Source organism: Osmerus eperlanus, chromosome 20 (assembly GCF_963692335.1).
Source record: "Osmerus eperlanus chromosome 20, fOsmEpe2.1, whole genome shotgun sequence".
NCBI classification, from domain to species: Eukaryota; Metazoa; Chordata; class Actinopteri; order Osmeriformes; family Osmeridae; genus Osmerus; species Osmerus eperlanus.
The window spans coordinates 2,495,940-2,512,299 of NC_085037.1; the positions used below are offsets into that span (position 1 = coordinate 2,495,940).

The following is a 16,360-nucleotide window of genomic DNA, read 5'->3' on the forward strand; positions in this document are numbered from 1 at the left end:
TGTGAGGCGCGCGGTCGCCTCCGTCAGCTGAATCATATTCCCACACTGGGCACCGTCCATCCTCATCCGCCCCGCGGTTCTCGTGCAAGGCGCGAGCGGTTCTGAACATGCAGAGAGCCAGCGGACTGTGACAGGTCCTTGCCTTTTATTTCGCAATCATGATGAATCCCGCCTAACCCATCGTTGTCCTTGACTACCGAGAGATGTTTCTCGTCCCATAGATGGTCCGTTTCAGACCCGGTGTCTCGCGTTCCCCGCTTCCGCTGTCTCTGCAGGCGCTGGTGCTGTGGGGGTTCTTGGATATTTCTTGAATGCACAAAAATGGATGCATTGAGAGGAAAAAATCCCCATAGGACGGAGGGGCGGAGCGATAGTATTACGTACAACAAAGATCAGCTGCCTCGCGCGGGCGGGGTAGAGCGGAAGTGCGCGCGGGGCTCCTGGCCGGTTCATTGATAGCCGCGGCAGGTAAACGCAGAGAGGTTTCGAGCTGATATGATTTCATGAATTATGATTATTTTCCATATTTTGAGAATGGTGGACTTCAACCACACATTACCTATGCATTCAGTAGGCTATTAGAATTAACTAAAACATAGTATAAAATAGAATAGAGTAGCATCAAATAGAATAGAGTAGGCCTACGATAGAATAACCTACAATATTATATGCAGTACCCTACATAGGCCTGCAATAGAGAGCGTATACAAATAGAACATAAATAAGACAGAATAACTCTGAGAATATCTGCTGAATACAGACCGTTCCTCTGACTACAAAAGTACTGTAAGAACTATAGTGCATGTATGCACTTCTGATCCTTCAATAAATGTTAATGTATATATAAAGTGTAAATATAAAGACCCATACTCTCTCTTTAACTCTCTCTTTCACTCTCTCTCTCTCTCTCTCTTCCTATCTTTTCAAAATTCCACCTCTCTGTGTGGGTGTGACCTGTGTATTGAGAACAGTGTATCTTAAAGCTCTATGTTACACTTGAACATATCTCACCCTATCTAACACCATCTAACACTCTCTAACATATCTAACAACCTCTATCTCACACTATCATATCTAACACCCTCTAATACAACACTAACATTACTCTCTTGCACACATTTCTAACACTGTCTAACATATCTAACACGATTTAACACACAGTATATAACACTATCTAACATATCTTAAACTCTTAATATGGTTGGGTTAAAACGTGTGTGTGTGTGCGTGTGTGTGTGTGCTTGCAATCCAAAACACCATTCAGGTCACAGCACACACAACCATGTTTACTTACAGTAGAACATTCAGAAAGTTTCTGGAATGTGGAATCACAGTTCAATCTTAGTATTCTACTAGTGCTATAATGGTTATGTAAAAATCCTGTTTTATCGTGTTGAACATGAAAATAGAACTCTGTACCCATGTATACTCTGTACATTTACGAAAATCCTACCGTTCCATGGAACCCCAAAGTTTTAAGCAATTAATTCCTCTGACCATAGTTCGTATTATTCACAACTAGTAAAGCACGATTCATTTAAACTGCAAAGCACTGATTAGCACTAAATGTATTGACTTTCTCTGTCCTGAAATGTTCTATCTATTGTGTTCATTTGGTGAGGTAGGAAACTGGATTTAATAATGCAACAATGCAAATGGTATGCCAAACAAATGTAAAATATTGTGACACAAACTGGCTTTTTCAAAACAACACTTATTACGGATGCTCCCCGCCCAGTCACCATTTTTCTACTCATTGGACGATGGTGACAATACTTCAGTGATTATCGCCTACCCAACCACAACAACAAGGCCTGCTGCAGACTATTTAAGAATCCGCATCACGCAGCTTTAGCTTAGTCAGGGACAGCTGGCATTAGCCAAGCCCGTGCTGGGGGCCTGAGTGCGTTGTTTTCATTTTGGACTTTTGGAAGACGGTTAAAGCGCTTATGTCGAATGAGGCACCATGGGACAGCCTTTTCCTACTGGCAGCGGTATAAAAGTAGCGGGCCTGCGCCGTGGATTAGATCTGTGCGAACGCTACTCTCAGCCGCGACACTGAGCCAGGCGGTGCAGATGTGCTTGAGATCGTCGCTTGAGACGCTTTGCACATGCGCGATTCTCTCCACTGCAGTGTTCTGTATCTCGCTCACAAACACTGGCATGGTCCACATCCTCATATCTGGGATTCGCAACAGAGGTCATGCTAAGAGACGCGTTCATGTCACGGTGGTCGGACGGCTATCATTTATAGCATACTTGATAAGTGAACTTGACAGACCGATTGTGATGACTTAATAGCGCGCTGTCTGCAGAAGTCGTCTCGATTTTACTGCGCTGTGTGTCTCCTCGCTGCTACTACAGGAAGGGAAGCTGCAAGCTTGTCAACAACAAGCATGACTTCGATGTCTAGTCAACGGCAAACGGTCGCTGCGACTATCCCCGTTACGAGCGACCGTGCAGACACGGGGTATTCAATAACAGACAACCTTCGGCGCTTGCTGAGTCACATACAGTATGAAAACCTTGCAGCGGGGCTTTGTGGAGGCGTCATATCAACAATGGTGCTGCACCCGTTAGATCTGGTGAAGATCAGGTTTGCAGGTGAGTAAGTTTCTATGCGCGCGCGGACGTGTGCGTGGCCCTTTGTTTTCGAGGGCTGTATGTAAGCCTATTTGCTGAGTAAGGGGCGTTTTCATTGACCTAGTTTCCGCCTGGACCCAGTCTGCCCAGTGGTAACACAGATACTGTCTTTCGCTGCGTCCTCGTTTCTCATGGCTGACGGGGGTGGGGTGGGGGGCGGGGAGGTTATGGGGGTTTAGCTTTATGGGGGCTAAGCCCCTCTGCATGTTTTACATAGTACCTTGACTGTTGGATCATAAATTAGGATGATGAATCTGTGTGTGTGTGTCCACCACCCTGTTCCTGTATGTCTAAATCTGTGTGTGCTGTACGTGTACATCTGTGCTTGTGTTTACTGTGTGTGTGTGTACCTGTGTGAATGTGTCTCCACTTGTGTGTGTCTACCCATGTGTGTCTAACTGTGTGTGTGTGTGTGTGTGCTCCATCCCAGTGAGTGACGGAGTGCAGATCCGTCCCCAGTACGAGGGGGTGGTCCACTGCATGCGCTCCATCTGGCAGGTGGAGGGCCTGCGGGGCCTCTACCAGGGGGTCACCCCCAACATCTGGGGCGCCGGCGCTTCCTGGGGACTCTACTTCCTCTTGTGAGTACTCCAAACAGGAAGTGTAGAGAAGCAGGAAGTGAAAGTAGGGAGGCAGGACGTTTCTGGATTGTGTTTTGTTGTGTGTTCTCTCCTCGTCTCTCTGTCTTCTTGTGAAATGACGAGGGGTGTGGCTATTCTGCCCTGACTGCCTGAACACACACACATAGTATACACACGTATACACCACAGATAGCACACACACACACATATATACACACACATGGACACATATACATTTACTACACATTGTATATAAACACACACAGATGGACACGCGCACGCCACCCACACACGTAGACCACGATTCCACTCAACACACCCAATCATCATGTCATGACTAAGTCATGTGATGTGGTGAAATGGAGGTATGTGTCCAAACTAATCAGGCTGGCCAGAAAGAACTCGGCACCAGAACCCAGTACCAGAACCCAGTTCCAGAACTAGAACCCAGCACCAGAACCCAGTACCTAAACCCAGTACCAGAAGTAGAACCCAGTACCTAAACCCAGTATCAGAACCCAGTACTAGAACCCAGTACCAGAACCCAGTGCCAGAACCAAGAACCAGAACCCAGTATCTGAATCCAGTATTCCAACTCAGCACCAGAACCAGTACTAGAACCTAGGACCAGTACCAGGACCCAGTATCAGTACCAAGTACCAGAACTCATTATCAGGACACAGCACCAGACCCCTCCCTGACGGTTGATCAGCATTTGAAGTGCAACATTCCATCCCCATGGCGATGCCCGCAGGCCAACATGACTGGCTTTGCCCGGACCCACCCCACTTGCCAGCAGCCAATAGTAATCTTGTAGCAGGGTTAGGGTTCTAAGCTGAGCCTTGTGGTTGGAAAGTTATTGGCCTAATTGTTCCCCTGCCTGCATGTTTTATACAGGTAAAGAAACAGACAGGGCTGGTAGAAAGACAGACAGACAGACAGACAGGGATGGTGGAGAGACAGACAGGGATGGTGGAGAGACAGACAGGGATGGTGGACAGACAGACAGGTGAAGAGACAGACAGGGATGGTGGAGAGACAGACAGGGATGGTGGAGAGACAGACAGGTGAAGAGACAGACAGGGCTGGTAGAGAGACAGATAGGTGAAGAGACAGACAGGGCTGGTAGAGACAGACAGGTAGAGAGACAGGGATTGCAGAGAGACAGACAGGGATGGTGGAGTGACAGACAGGGATGGTGGAGTGACAGACAGGGATGGTGGAGTGACAGACAGGGATGGTGGAGAGACAGACAGGAATTATAGAAAGACAGACAGGAATAGTAGAGAGACAGACAGGAATAGTAGAGAGACAGACAGGTAAAGCACACAGACTAACTACATGACTAGACCTGGGGACATTCATGACATCATTAGAAAGCTCTTGGTCCTCTCAATTGGACAAAATAAATATATACAAGGGCAGTATGGTTGCAAAGTTACTAGCCCAACACCAATGTCCACTACAGGGGATGTGTATGAGTGTCTGGGTATCGGGAGGATATGTAATATTAGTTTCTGTACATGCATGTTCACATGCTTAAAAAACATGCTCCCGAGGCAGATCTGGTTTCAAACGCAAACACACCGTGTCCCAGAATAGACCCTAGGTCAAATCAGGAAATACCCAGAAAGGCTGTTAACAGGTATTTGCCAATTCAGGAGCAAGGCAATCTGGCAACTTCTGGAAAGTTCCGGAAAGTTCCGTATACGGGAACGTTCTGGCTCTCAGGGATTGTTATCTTTCCGTCCTCTCACCAGGAGAACGTTAGTGTGTTTATCCGTCTGAAATCCCTCCAGTCGACAGATAAGCCTGTTGACTCACCAAGTCAGGTGTGTGTGTGATGTGTGTACGTGTATATGTATATGTGTGTGTATGAATTTGAGTGTGTGTGTGTTTGTGTACTTTAAGAACTCTCTCTGGCTGCCAACAGCTCATGTATGTCAGGCAGATGTATTGCAAGACATTGTGGGGCACTGTGAAGTGTTTATTCAAGTTCCACAACAGCTTTATTTACAAACGGTGACCTACAGCCACATCCAACAGTGGGCCCCTGCCAAGCTAAGCCAAGGGCACCGTAAATCCTTCCCCCTATTCCCCACACCCAAACAGGGATTCGGATGAGTCAGCGGTATTTTACTCCCTGTATCCACTTTGGTAAAAGCATCTGCTACATGAAGTCATTTGCATCGAAATGTTAGCGCCTGGTCTTAGTCTGTATAACTCTAACCTGTACGATCTCTCACTCCCCCCCCCCCCCCCGCAGCTATAACGCCATCAAGGCGTACACACAGGAAGGCCGGCAAGCAGAGCTGAGTGCAGCAGAGCACCTGGTTTCAGCTGCAGAGGCTGGTGAGTAGCGCCCTCTTCTGGCCAGTGCAGGGTGCGACGGGCTGTGTTTTGAGGACTGTAAAAGGCCACCTCACTTCCTCGCCTTCTCCTTTCTTCACCTCCACCCTTCTTCACTTCCTCACTTCCACCCCTAACAGCCTCCATGCTCTGATTGGTTAGTCTGCCGGCATGTCTGAGCCCTGCCCCCCCCCCCCCCGGTGTGTTTGTGCAGGCGTGCTGACCCTCTGCCTGACCAATCCTGTGTGGGTGACCAAGACCAGACTGGTGCTGCAGTACAGCACTGACCCGGACAGGAAGCAGTACAAGGGGATGCTGGACGCCCTCGTGAAGATATACCAACATGAGGGCCTCCCGGGACTCTACAGGGTACACAAACATACACACACAGAACAAAGGCCAACATAGGTCAGTTCTGTCTGGTTCTGGTGTCACTGACCCTTATCTGGGTCAACCGTCCACTGCAGTCTGTCTCTGCAGATCAAAAGGTCACAGATCCCCCCCCCCCCCCCCTGTACATTGCTTTGGATAAAAGTGTCTGCTAAATGAACCATTATTATAACATTAGCCGTCTAGTGGATCTGTCCGTCACATACCCCGGAATGCTATGCTGTAGTGTAGCCACTAGGTGGAGATGTTGTCTGCTGAATTATGTCAGGAAGGTTGCAGGAACGGGGTGAAAAACAACACACATGGTCACAGCTGAGTGTCAGGAGGTAGAGGGAGATTTTCTCTCACCTGATTGGCCCACAGGCTGAGGCTAGGGTGGGGGGGTGGTATTATTTCAATGGTGAGTGTGTGTTCAATGATCCTAGTACACAACCTAGCACACTAGACTAATCCTAACCCTATCCTGGTACACAACCTAGCACACTAGACTAATCCTAACCCTATCCTAGTACACAACCTAGCACACTAGACTAATCCTAACCCTATCCTAGTAAACAACCTAGCCCTGACAACAGTTCCTGTGCGTGTGTGTACTGACTGTGTGTGTGTGTACTGACTGTGTGTGCGTGTAGTGTGTGTGTACTGACTGTGTGTGTGTGCAGTCTGTGTGTGTACTGACAGCGTGTAGTGTTTGTGTGTACTGACTGTGTGTGTAGTGTTTTGTGTGTACTGACTGTATGTGTGTGTGTGTTTACTGACTGTGTGTGTTTGTGTGTCTGCAGGGCTTTCTCCCTGGACTGGTGGGGACTTCCCATGCTGCTTTGCAGTTCATGACCTACGAGGGCCTGAAGAGAGACTACAACAAGTACAAGAACATGCCCTCCGAAGCCCTGCTGGTAAGCACACACACACACGCACGCATATAAACGCCCGCAGACACACACATACACCCACAGACCCACACTAACACACACACATAAACACACATGTACACACCCACACAACTCTAAACTGTAATCTCGTCTCCTTTGTTCCAGACTCCATGGGAGTACATCGCCATGGCAGCCATCTCTAAGTTCTTTGCCGTGGCAACCACGTACCCTTACCAGGTGGTGCGCGCGAGGCTGCAAGACCAACACAATACCTACAACGGCCTGAACGATTGTATCTGTAGGACCTGGAGGTACACACTCACACAGGCACACACACACTCACACTTACACTCACACATACCCATACACACAGACACACTCACGCACAGTCACACAAACAGTCACTCACACAATCACGCACCCATACCCACACAGACACACTCACGCACACTCACACAAACACACGCACACCTGACAGACTGCTGCAATTAGTTTTTCTGGAAAGTTGTAGTAAATGTTTGTGTGTGTGTGTGTGTGTCCACAGTAATGAAGGAGCGGCAGGGTTCTATAAAGGCATGGTTCCCAACCTGGTCAGGGTTATCCCTGCCTGCTGCATCACCTTCTTGGTCTACGAGAATGTCTCCAGGCTGCTGCTAGGACAGTATAAGTGACACACTCGTGCTCACAGGTGGATCCACACACACATATACACAGGTGGATCCACACGCAGACATCCGCACGGACACACACACACGCGCACACACACTATAACCAACCTTAAAGACCTGGACCAATGACCTTGGCTGTCAGCCCTGCACTCTGAATACTGCCAAGTTTAGTTTCTCTCCACCAGAGAGCACCACAATCCAGTGAGCCATGGCTGAGACTGTGTGTGTGTGTGTGTGTGTGTCTGTGTGTGTGTGTGTGAGAGATGGCTCTTTTCCTCTGGTGCCGATGGCGACAGTGGAGGTCTCAGACACACAGGAGCCCAGACAGCTGATGCTACAGCTTAATGATACACGCTCTCTCACACACGCTCACACACACACACACACACATACTCAAACACACACGCTAACTGACATACACGCTCACTCACACACACCCACACATCTTATATACTCACTCACACACACACACACATCTTATACACACACACTCCCATATCCACAGACGTACACAGTGGGGTTTAAACAGAAATGAACCACTGCAGTATGAGAGTGCAGCAGGTCAAAGTCCTAAACTATATAAACTATAACACTTACAGTAGCAGTTTCCCACTGTGGGAGAGCGTGTTACAATATGAAACACACGCACGGGTACATACACAGATACATACACATGCATTATGCAGGTGTACACACAACCATACATTTTGCCGGCAAATGTCTTGTGTAAACATGACCATTAGGTAGTGCTAGTGTACAGTGTGACTGGGCCTTGCCTTGTGGTCGAGGTGTTTCCGGTCTGCTGGGCACCTAACTGCCTGGGAACAAGGGAGTAGTGTCCCTGTTTACCTCTCTCTCTCTCTCTCTCTCTCTCTCTCTCTCTCTCTCTCTCTCTCCCCTTTCCATCTCTCTCTCTCTCCCCTTTCCATCTTTCCCCCTCTCCATCTCTTTCCCGGCCCTCTCCATCTCTCTCCCGCTCTCCATCTCTCTCCCCCTTTCCATCTCTCTTTCTCCCCTTCTCCATCTCTCTCTCTCCCCCTCTCCATCTCTCCCTTTTCCATCTCTCTCTCGGCCCCTTTCCATCTCTGCCCCTTTCCATCTCTCTTCTCATCTCCCCTTCCATCTCTCCCTCCCTCTCCCTTTCTCTCTCTGGTCACGACACCTTTGGTTTTTTTCCATGGCAGTGCCGCAGACAGAGTTGGAACGATGTAAAGTTGAGGGTTGTTGTTGTTGTTGGAGGAGGGGACCGGAGAGAGACTAAAGAATGACCAGGAAAAGCGAGGAACCAAAACTGACTGACTCATGAAAGAGAGGATCTGAAATGATGATGTTTCTTGGACTTTCAAAGAAAGCAGCCGGATACAACCGATGGACTGAAAACGCAACGCCGGGATTGGGCGGCGAATCTGTGCATTCTTGTTCCAGGGACATGATGAGGACAATGATGTTGTTGGGACGTTACCTGGTCTATAATCACCCGTCTGTGTTAACTTGTGTGTTATGTTGGTCTGTTTATGTTTCGGCTCGGTTCCGACCCTCGGGTGATGTCTGGGAGGTCCGAACGAGCCCCTGCTACGCCCTCTGGGTTCTGGGCAACATTTCAGGGAGATGTGTGTATATGGGTGTTTGTAGTTTTACAGACCACCCTCTACCCTCTGCACACAACAGAGGGTGCTGGAGGAGGCCAGACGATGACTCAGCTATTTTACAAGAAAACTCAGACTTCGACATTCTTTTCCCTCTGTCACTGCAATGAAACAAAGGATTTCCAGTAACCCGAAAACCAAAAGAGCAGGCTTGTACATCTGGAGAAGTGCTTTGCTGGACTGTGAGCTCCCTAAATGTCCATCATGCTGAATTGATCGATTGATTAGTTGATTGAGTGGATTAAAGATTACCCTGTATTTTGTTTATTACGAATATTTTAGTATAAAATAAAGTGACTTGTGTTGACTTCATTCTGGCGTTGTCTTCCTGTCTGTCTGTCTTCCTGTCTGTCTTCCTGTCTGTCTGTCTGTCTGTCCCTCTCTCTCTCCCACCACCTTCATAGAGATTCACACACTCGTGACAACAGGTGAGGTAACGTTTCTATAAAAAAGTTTTTATTTCTTTCAGAGACAGGGCTTGGTAAGTTGATCATATAAAAAAAAGGCCCAGTCGCATAGAGACAGCCAGAGATGGTGTGTGTCTGGGAGGAAGAGGACGGGGGGGGGGGAGGACGGGGGGGAGGGAAGGGGGGGAGCGAGGGGGGGGACCAAGTAGACGCCGTCTCATTTGGGGAGCTCCTCGATGATGACACGCGACACGGAGTTCCATCCTGTGGAAGCGTCGCCACGGGGATAGTCTGCACACGTGCCGACCCAGATCCCCACGTCCACAAGCCCCGCGTGCACGCCCTCACACAGCCCCTCCACTGGGGAACACACACACACAGGTAAACACGCAGGTTGACATACAGTAGGTGCATGCACACGTGTGTACACATGCATGCATACAGAGAGACACATAATATAGAAAACTCTTTTAAGAGAGAGACAGACTGGAGAAACCAGAGACTCTTTGGGATTTAGTTGTGTGTGTCGGCGTGTGTGTGTGTGTTTGGAGGGCACAGCAGGAGACCGGATGATGATGTCCCAGTGTTTGACCTCTATCCCAGCCCTGCTTATCTTCGTGTCGGACTCCAGAAATACCAGCGGTTCCTGCTCCGTAATTACAGCCCGGACACCCTAACCCCGACCTCGCCTGGCCTGCTCGTCTGCACACCGACAGCAAGACAACAGGCCGAAGGCTGCACTCCGAAGGGAGGTCAGAGAGAGGGGAGGCACTGGGCTCAGCAGAACCTCTGGGGTATTTGAGAAAACAAACACGTCTCGCTGGCGTGTTTTTCAGGCGGCCAGGGGGGAGAGAGAAGAACGGGGTGTTTGTTGAAATTCCAGGATTGCTTGTTTTTAGTTTCTACATCGACGATGACCTTTGAACTTGACGCTGGCCTGGTTGTGGGCAAGGTGAGGGGTTCATTAGGTTTGATGGGTGGAATGTTTATTTCAGTCAGGGAAGCGCAGTGCTGATTAACACGGGGGATTCAACCCAAGTCTCCTTTACCACTAGACCATGAGGACCCAGTCACGGTCTGAGGGGCACATGCTGTTGTGGGTCTGGGTGGCCTGGCCTGTGGAGGTGTTCATTTCGAAGAAAAGCGACATATGGGAGATTTGAACCTGCAACCTCTCTGAAGTCAAATGTGCATCTAGTGAGCTATATCCAATGATGGTACTGATGGTGCATCTTCAGAATATGTACCTGATTGTGTCGAGGGTGTATATATGTCCCTGAGGGTGTGTATGGCGTATAGATGTACCTGAGGAAGTCCTGTGTATGTTGATGGTGGAGTTGAGCTCGGGGCTGCCCTGGTCCAGGTAGATGATGGACTCTATGGGCAGGGGCGCGGTGCACTCTGCCCCGTTGAAGGTGAAGTACCAGCGCTGGCAGCACGCCGTCTTACACTTCAGACGCAGCGAGCCGGTGAAGAGGACTCGCAGGGCGCTGTCGGTACGCCGCTTGGTGAAGGTGCAGTCCTGGAGGAGGGGGAGAGGGAGGGAGGGGAGAGGGAGAGGGGGAAAGGAGGGGTTAGAGGGAGGCACGGGGGAGGAGAGGGGGGAGAGGGATAGAGATAGGAGGAGGAGAGAGAGACGGGGAGGAGAGGGTAGAGGGAGGGAAGGAGGGGAAAGAAATGTGGGGAGGAGAACAGAGGAGAAGGAAGATGGACAGAGAGATGTGGGGAGGAAGGGAGGGGGGGTGAGCGAGGGCTATACTCTCAGCTACTCTAGATTACCGTATTTTTCGGAAATAAAGCCGTGGTTTATACCCCGATTTTAAATGTTTCTTGTGGTGGTGCGGCTTATATTTCGATGCGGCGTATAGCACGTTTTTATCACAAAACATTCTAACATTCCAACTGAATATTTTACGATGGACCAAAAACTATGCCACAAATGCTTTAGTATGGCTTCAAAATGTACTAATGAGAAGGCTAACAAGTAACACTAGCATGGTAGTAGCATTGCTGCGAGTATTATGCTAGCTAACTTAGCCCGGAATCTAACTAAAGATAGCTAGCTACCGTTTCGGAAAAATAACTTACGCTGTGGGGGCCGTCGGAAATATTTAGAACTCACGCGTCTAAAGGTAAATATTAGTTAATTCCCGGGAATTACTTTCATTTTCGAAGTGTGTTACACAACGGCATGCTGTTGGATCGCCTATACTCGTGCATTGCTTGGTATCATTGTTCCCGTATCAAGCGCGGCCTATATTCCAGTGTGGTTTATACTTGGATTTACAAACACAAAGCTCCCATTCTGGTGGGGTCCGGTTTATAGAAAAGGTGGCTTATTTTCCGAAAAATACTGTAGACCCTCCAGCAGGTCTACTCACAGCGATCTTGCCCAGGTCGATGCCGTAGTTGAGGGAGTTCCAGGCGCACTGTTTGAAGTTGGGCCTCCAGGGGTCTTCAAACCTTTCGCTGATGCACTCCCCCTTCTCCCCCCTGGCCCCGTCCCGGCCCGGTATCCCTGGGGTTCCTGGTATGCCATTAACGCCTGGGTTACCATCACGGCCCTGGACACCAGCCGGGCCCTGCACACACGTGCTGTACTGGGAAACACACACAATGAAACACACTTCATTGTCAAAACCTTATAAATCTATCTTCTTTCTAGAGATTTCTTTGTTTTCATTTTGAGTTCCATGATTTCCACCGACCTTCTTATCTACCCCCTGTTGTGAATCAATACGGGTAATAATGGTTAATGTTATTACTCGTAAATGTTCTATTTCATTGTTTGAGTTACTGTCTTTAGAAGAGAGATGTTTTGATTATCGTAATCCAGCAGCCACTCACCACATCCCGAGGGAGTCACACCCAACAGTGTGAGAACCACAAGGATCACAAGCGTGTAGTTCTATGGTATTTCAGTGGTCGGAGTTCGGGAGCATTGTGTGTGTGTGTGTGTGTGTGTGTGTACTCTGATCAGCAGACTGCAGCACCAGAGGGGGGAGGTGGACACAATAACACTGTGGTTAGAAGCTGACAGAGAAACCACACATCTCCAAGCACATCTCTCTCCGGTCTCTCTCTGGTCTCTCTCTGGTCTCTCTCTGGTCTCTCTCTGGTCTCTCTCCGGTCTCTCTCTGGTCTCTCTCTGGTCTCTCTCTGGTCTCTCTCCGGTCTCTCTCTGGTCTCTCTCCGGTCTCTCTCTGGTCTCTCTCTGGTCTCTCTCCGGTCTCTCTCTGGTCTCTCTCCGGTCTCTCTCTGGTCTCTCTCTGGTCTCTCTCTGGTCTCTCTCCGGTCTCTCTCCGGTCTCTCTCCGGTCTCTCTCTGGTCTCTCTCTGGTCTCTCTCCGGTCTCTCTCTGGTCTCTCTCCGGTCTCTCTCTGGTCTCTCTCTGGTCTCTCTAAAGAGAGGGGGGGTGGGGGGGGCCACAGCGACTGCAACAGTGTGTGCTTGTATATTTGTATGTCTGTGTGTGTGTATCTGTGTCTCTTTAAAAATGAAACTCTCTTCATCACGTTAGACTCTCCCTAGTCCCGCCCCCTGAACCACATAGTCTCCCTAAATTACATCCTGGTCTACACGCATTTACACAGCCATCATCTATCTCTCCCTCCTTTCCACCTCTCTTTCTTTCTTTGTATCTCTCGCTGTATACAGCCATCATCTCTCTCACTCTCCCCATCCCCCCTCTTACCCCCTTCTTTCTTCCTCTCCTTTTCCGCCCCCCCTCTCTCTCTTCCTCTCCTTCTCTCATGTTTCTCTCTCTCTCTTCTGAAGTAAAGCATCTCCTCCTGATGTAGGTGGAGGTTCAACAACACCGTTGCACTTCAGATGGGATGTTTGTGCTGTACCATGTAGCACTGTAGTTGAGATAAATACAGACCCGTTCCTTGACTCTGACCACCGAAATACTAAGTAGAACTACAAACTTCAGATCTTCTTGTTTTTATGAACCGTGAACTTATGATCCTTGATTCTCTCCTGTACTTTCGATATGCACTTTGGGCAAAAAGTGTCCGCTGAATGAATAAACCGTTAAATGTAATACCGCTTCTCTTATTTGTATGGTTTCATTACTTGAATCTATCCCACGTGGTTCGCCCAGGGAGGTTGTCTGGTTTCTGGCCTTCTGCAACCCTGGAGGCCTGTGGTTCAGACCCCATGCACCTACTGCGCAGTTGAAACTCAAGGCGTATCTCGGAGGCCTGCTCCTTTCTTTGTCAGGGCAAAACCTCTTAAACTTAGGGCCTGTTTCAGGTTGTGGTGTTGTTTTAAGTGAAGGCAGGAATGTGCCATGTTGGCAGGGGGGTCGAACTTCTCGTCCTCCTCCATCTCTTCACCTGAGTGGTGCATTCCTGTGTGGTGTGTTGACATTCGCCGACACATTGATCCTGATCGAAATCGTGTTTCAGCAACCTGACACACTGACTTGCACACACACACACGCACCTATACCTATAGCACCTATACACATGCTGCTGACTTACATGCTCACTGTGAGCAAGTCAGTGTATGTACATACACTGACGTGCTTGAACACACGTAACTGATCTATCAAACACAATCAATTCAAACCAAACAAGCACTCCAAATGTGGGTCTGGGACCCCATTCTAACTATTAGACCAAGAAAACACTGGTGTTTGGAAAGGTGGAACTGGTTTGAGAGGAATGTGAATCCCAACCACCTCAACCCAGTCAGGTCCTAAACCTGACTTCACTAGACCATATGTGATAACTGACTAACCTCTCCTCTTCCACCCTCTCTCTCCCTCTTTCTCTCTTCCTCCCCTCTTCCACCCACTCTCTCTATTTCTCTCTTTTTACACCCCCCCCCCCTCTCTCTATATTTCACATCTGCTGAGCATGTTTTATGGGGGGGGGGTGAGAGGGAGAAGAGATATATAAGGAAAAGAGAGAGTGGAGATAAGGGAGAGAGGAGATAAGGGAGAGAGAGGGGAGAGAGAGGAGATAAGGGAGAGAGAGAGAGAGAGAGAGAGAGAGAGAGAGAGAGAGAGAGAGAGAGAGAGAGAGAGAGAGAGAGAGAGAGAGAGAGAGAGAGAGAAAGGGGGGGGGAGAGCGAGGTAGATATATAAAGGAGAGTGAGAGATGTTTGAGAGACTGAAAGTCCAGGTGCAGTGCGAAGGGAAGAGTGAGGATGCGATGATGCAAGTCAAGTGGAGACAAAAGCGTCTGCTAAATGAAAGTGAATAAAAAGAAGGTTCTCATAATGATCCGATGGAAGAATAACTCCATCCTGCTGTTCATCTAGGCCCACAGCAGCTCCCAAACACACCAGACTCTGAGATCCTTCGACCGCACATGCCCCAGTTATTAGTTCAGACTGGGCATTAACCGCGTCTACAATTGGAGACAGTTGGCGACGCCAAGGCTAATATAGCCAACCTTAATGCATGTACCGTACATCGTTAACTGTTAAGAGGCTGCCTGACGCTGCAACTTGACTGTCATAATTTATCACCACCATTGTGAAGGAGTTAGTTAACCGATTCAGGCTTCACGTTCTCTAGACTTTATCCACGTGTCACGCCATTGTCAATCACAAAAATACATTCAGTCGCGAGGTAAATCAAGGTAGGCCTAATGCGTTCATTGCACAGCCAACATAGTTCAACAAAGTTTGTTAAGCTTCATGAGGAACTTACTTTACGATGAACTTACTGTCTGATGAACTTACTTTATCGACAAATTCGGCATCTCTCTGTCGTAGATGTCTATGCTTCGGTTTGTCCGGTTTGTCCGGTTGTTCCGCGGCACATAGCGGTATGACCAGGCACAGACAGATGAGCAGGCTAGCCGGTGTGCCGTCCATGTTCTCTGCGTTATTACAGCATAAAGAAGCCCAGGGCGCCGATCTCTAAGCGTCTCTCCCCCCGCCAGCGGAGGTGGGGTCGGGGCAGGATGTGGAGAGGAGAGACGGGTAGACTAGACCCAGAGAGCAGAACAGTGCACGAGTCATTCAGAAAACCCCGAAATCCATCCTCGGGGATTTCTGGAATTTTCAGTAATCAAGTCTCTGTCAAACGGCCAAACGTGATGGAGAAGTACTGAAGCAAACTCCACAAAGATTAAACAGCCGCATCAGCTAATCCATAGGTACACATTCAGAAATTACAATAGGCCTACCTACCTACAAGCACAATTATTTGCTTTCCTTGTAAATATTGGTAATATTTAATGTGTATTTTAATACTTACTAATACTCCACTCTCTCTTTCTCTCACTCTCTCTCTCTTTCTCTCTCTTTCTCTCTCTATATCTATCTCCCCTTATATCATAGGTCTGCAATAAACTTTTCATGATTACAGTCATTTGCAGCGTGCGGCACGCAAGCCTATGATCATGATTTTTAATTGATGTTTGTACTGTGCTCGGCTGTGTGATGTGACTGCAGCGTGAACCCCGCGCTTTAACACCCGCTACTGACCACCGCAGTACAGCGAGCTGATTGTATGGAGGGGGGAGGTGTGGATGTGTGGATATGTGGATGGAAAAAGTGGATGTGTGCGTGTGTGTGTGCGTGTGTCTGTCTGTGTGTCCAAAAGGGAGTGTGTGATGTGTTTGTATGATGTGCGTATGATGTGTGTGTGCGCGCGGGAGAGTTATATAATGAGTCTGAAAGCATCTACACTGCCAAGCTACATTTGCGCTGGTATTGTGGGTGTATGGGGGAGAGGTGAGGAGGGGAGAGTATGGGAGAGGGTACAGGGGGGGAAGGGAGAGGAGAGTGGGGGGAGGGAAGAGGAGAAGAGTGCAGGGAGAGGAGGGAGAGGGGAGAAGAGAGG

General features: G+C 48.8%; 3 protein-coding genes across 3 annotated transcripts in view; 1 reads left to right on the forward strand and 2 right to left on the reverse strand.

The window, feature by feature from the left end:
* Positions 1–312, reverse strand: part of rims2b (regulating synaptic membrane exocytosis 2b) — a 47,788-nt gene extending 47,476 nt beyond the window's left edge. The window contains exon 1 of the mRNA XM_062446039.1: positions 143–312. The gene's annotated coding sequence lies outside the window, so the exon portion shown is untranslated. The remainder of the gene's footprint in view (positions 1–142) is intronic.
* A 1,446-nt stretch (positions 313–1,758) lies between these two features.
* Positions 1,759–9,461, forward strand: slc25a32a (solute carrier family 25 member 32a). The gene is made up of 7 exons (XM_062487148.1): positions 1,759–2,604; positions 3,074–3,224; positions 5,491–5,576; positions 5,788–5,942; positions 6,746–6,859; positions 7,001–7,146; positions 7,380–9,461. The coding sequence occupies exons 1-7, from the start codon at positions 2,397–2,399 to the stop codon at positions 7,504–7,506; spliced, it is 987 nt and encodes a 328-aa protein (XP_062343132.1). The 5' UTR covers positions 1,759–2,396; the 3' UTR covers positions 7,507–9,461.
* Positions 9,462–9,583: 122 nt separating this feature from the next.
* Positions 9,584–15,505, reverse strand: cthrc1a (collagen triple helix repeat containing 1a). Its single transcript, XM_062487172.1, has 4 exons — positions 15,253–15,505; positions 11,938–12,156; positions 10,862–11,078; positions 9,584–9,916 (listed from the first exon to the last, which is right to left on the reverse strand). Exons 1-4 carry the CDS (start codon positions 15,385–15,387, stop codon positions 9,774–9,776), a joined length of 714 nt encoding a protein of 237 aa, XP_062343156.1. The 5' UTR covers positions 15,388–15,505; the 3' UTR covers positions 9,584–9,773.
* Between the last annotated feature and the right edge of the window lie 855 nt (positions 15,506–16,360).

Coding starts and splice junctions, on each gene's coding strand:
- slc25a32a (XM_062487148.1), top strand. CDS start 2,397: ATGACTTCGATGTCTAGTCAACGGCAAACGGTCGCTGCGACTATCCCC. Junction 3,225..5,490: donor TGGGGACTCTACTTCCTCTT/GTGAGTACTCCA, acceptor CCCCCCCCGCAG/CTATAACGCCATCAAGGCGT. Junction 5,943..6,745: donor GCCTCCCGGGACTCTACAGG/GTACACAAACAT, acceptor GTGTGTCTGCAG/GGCTTTCTCCCTGGACTGGT.
- cthrc1a (XM_062487172.1), bottom strand. CDS start 15,387: ATGGACGGCACACCGGCTAGCCTGCTCATCTGTCTGTGCCTGGTCATA. Junction 12,157..15,252: donor ATGCCGAATTTGTCGATAAA/GTAAGTTCATCA, acceptor TGTGTTTCCCAG/TACAGCACGTGTGTGCAGGG. Junction 11,079..11,937: donor TCGACCTGGGCAAGATCGCT/GTGAGTAGACCT, acceptor CCCCTCCTCCAG/GACTGCACCTTCACCAAGCG.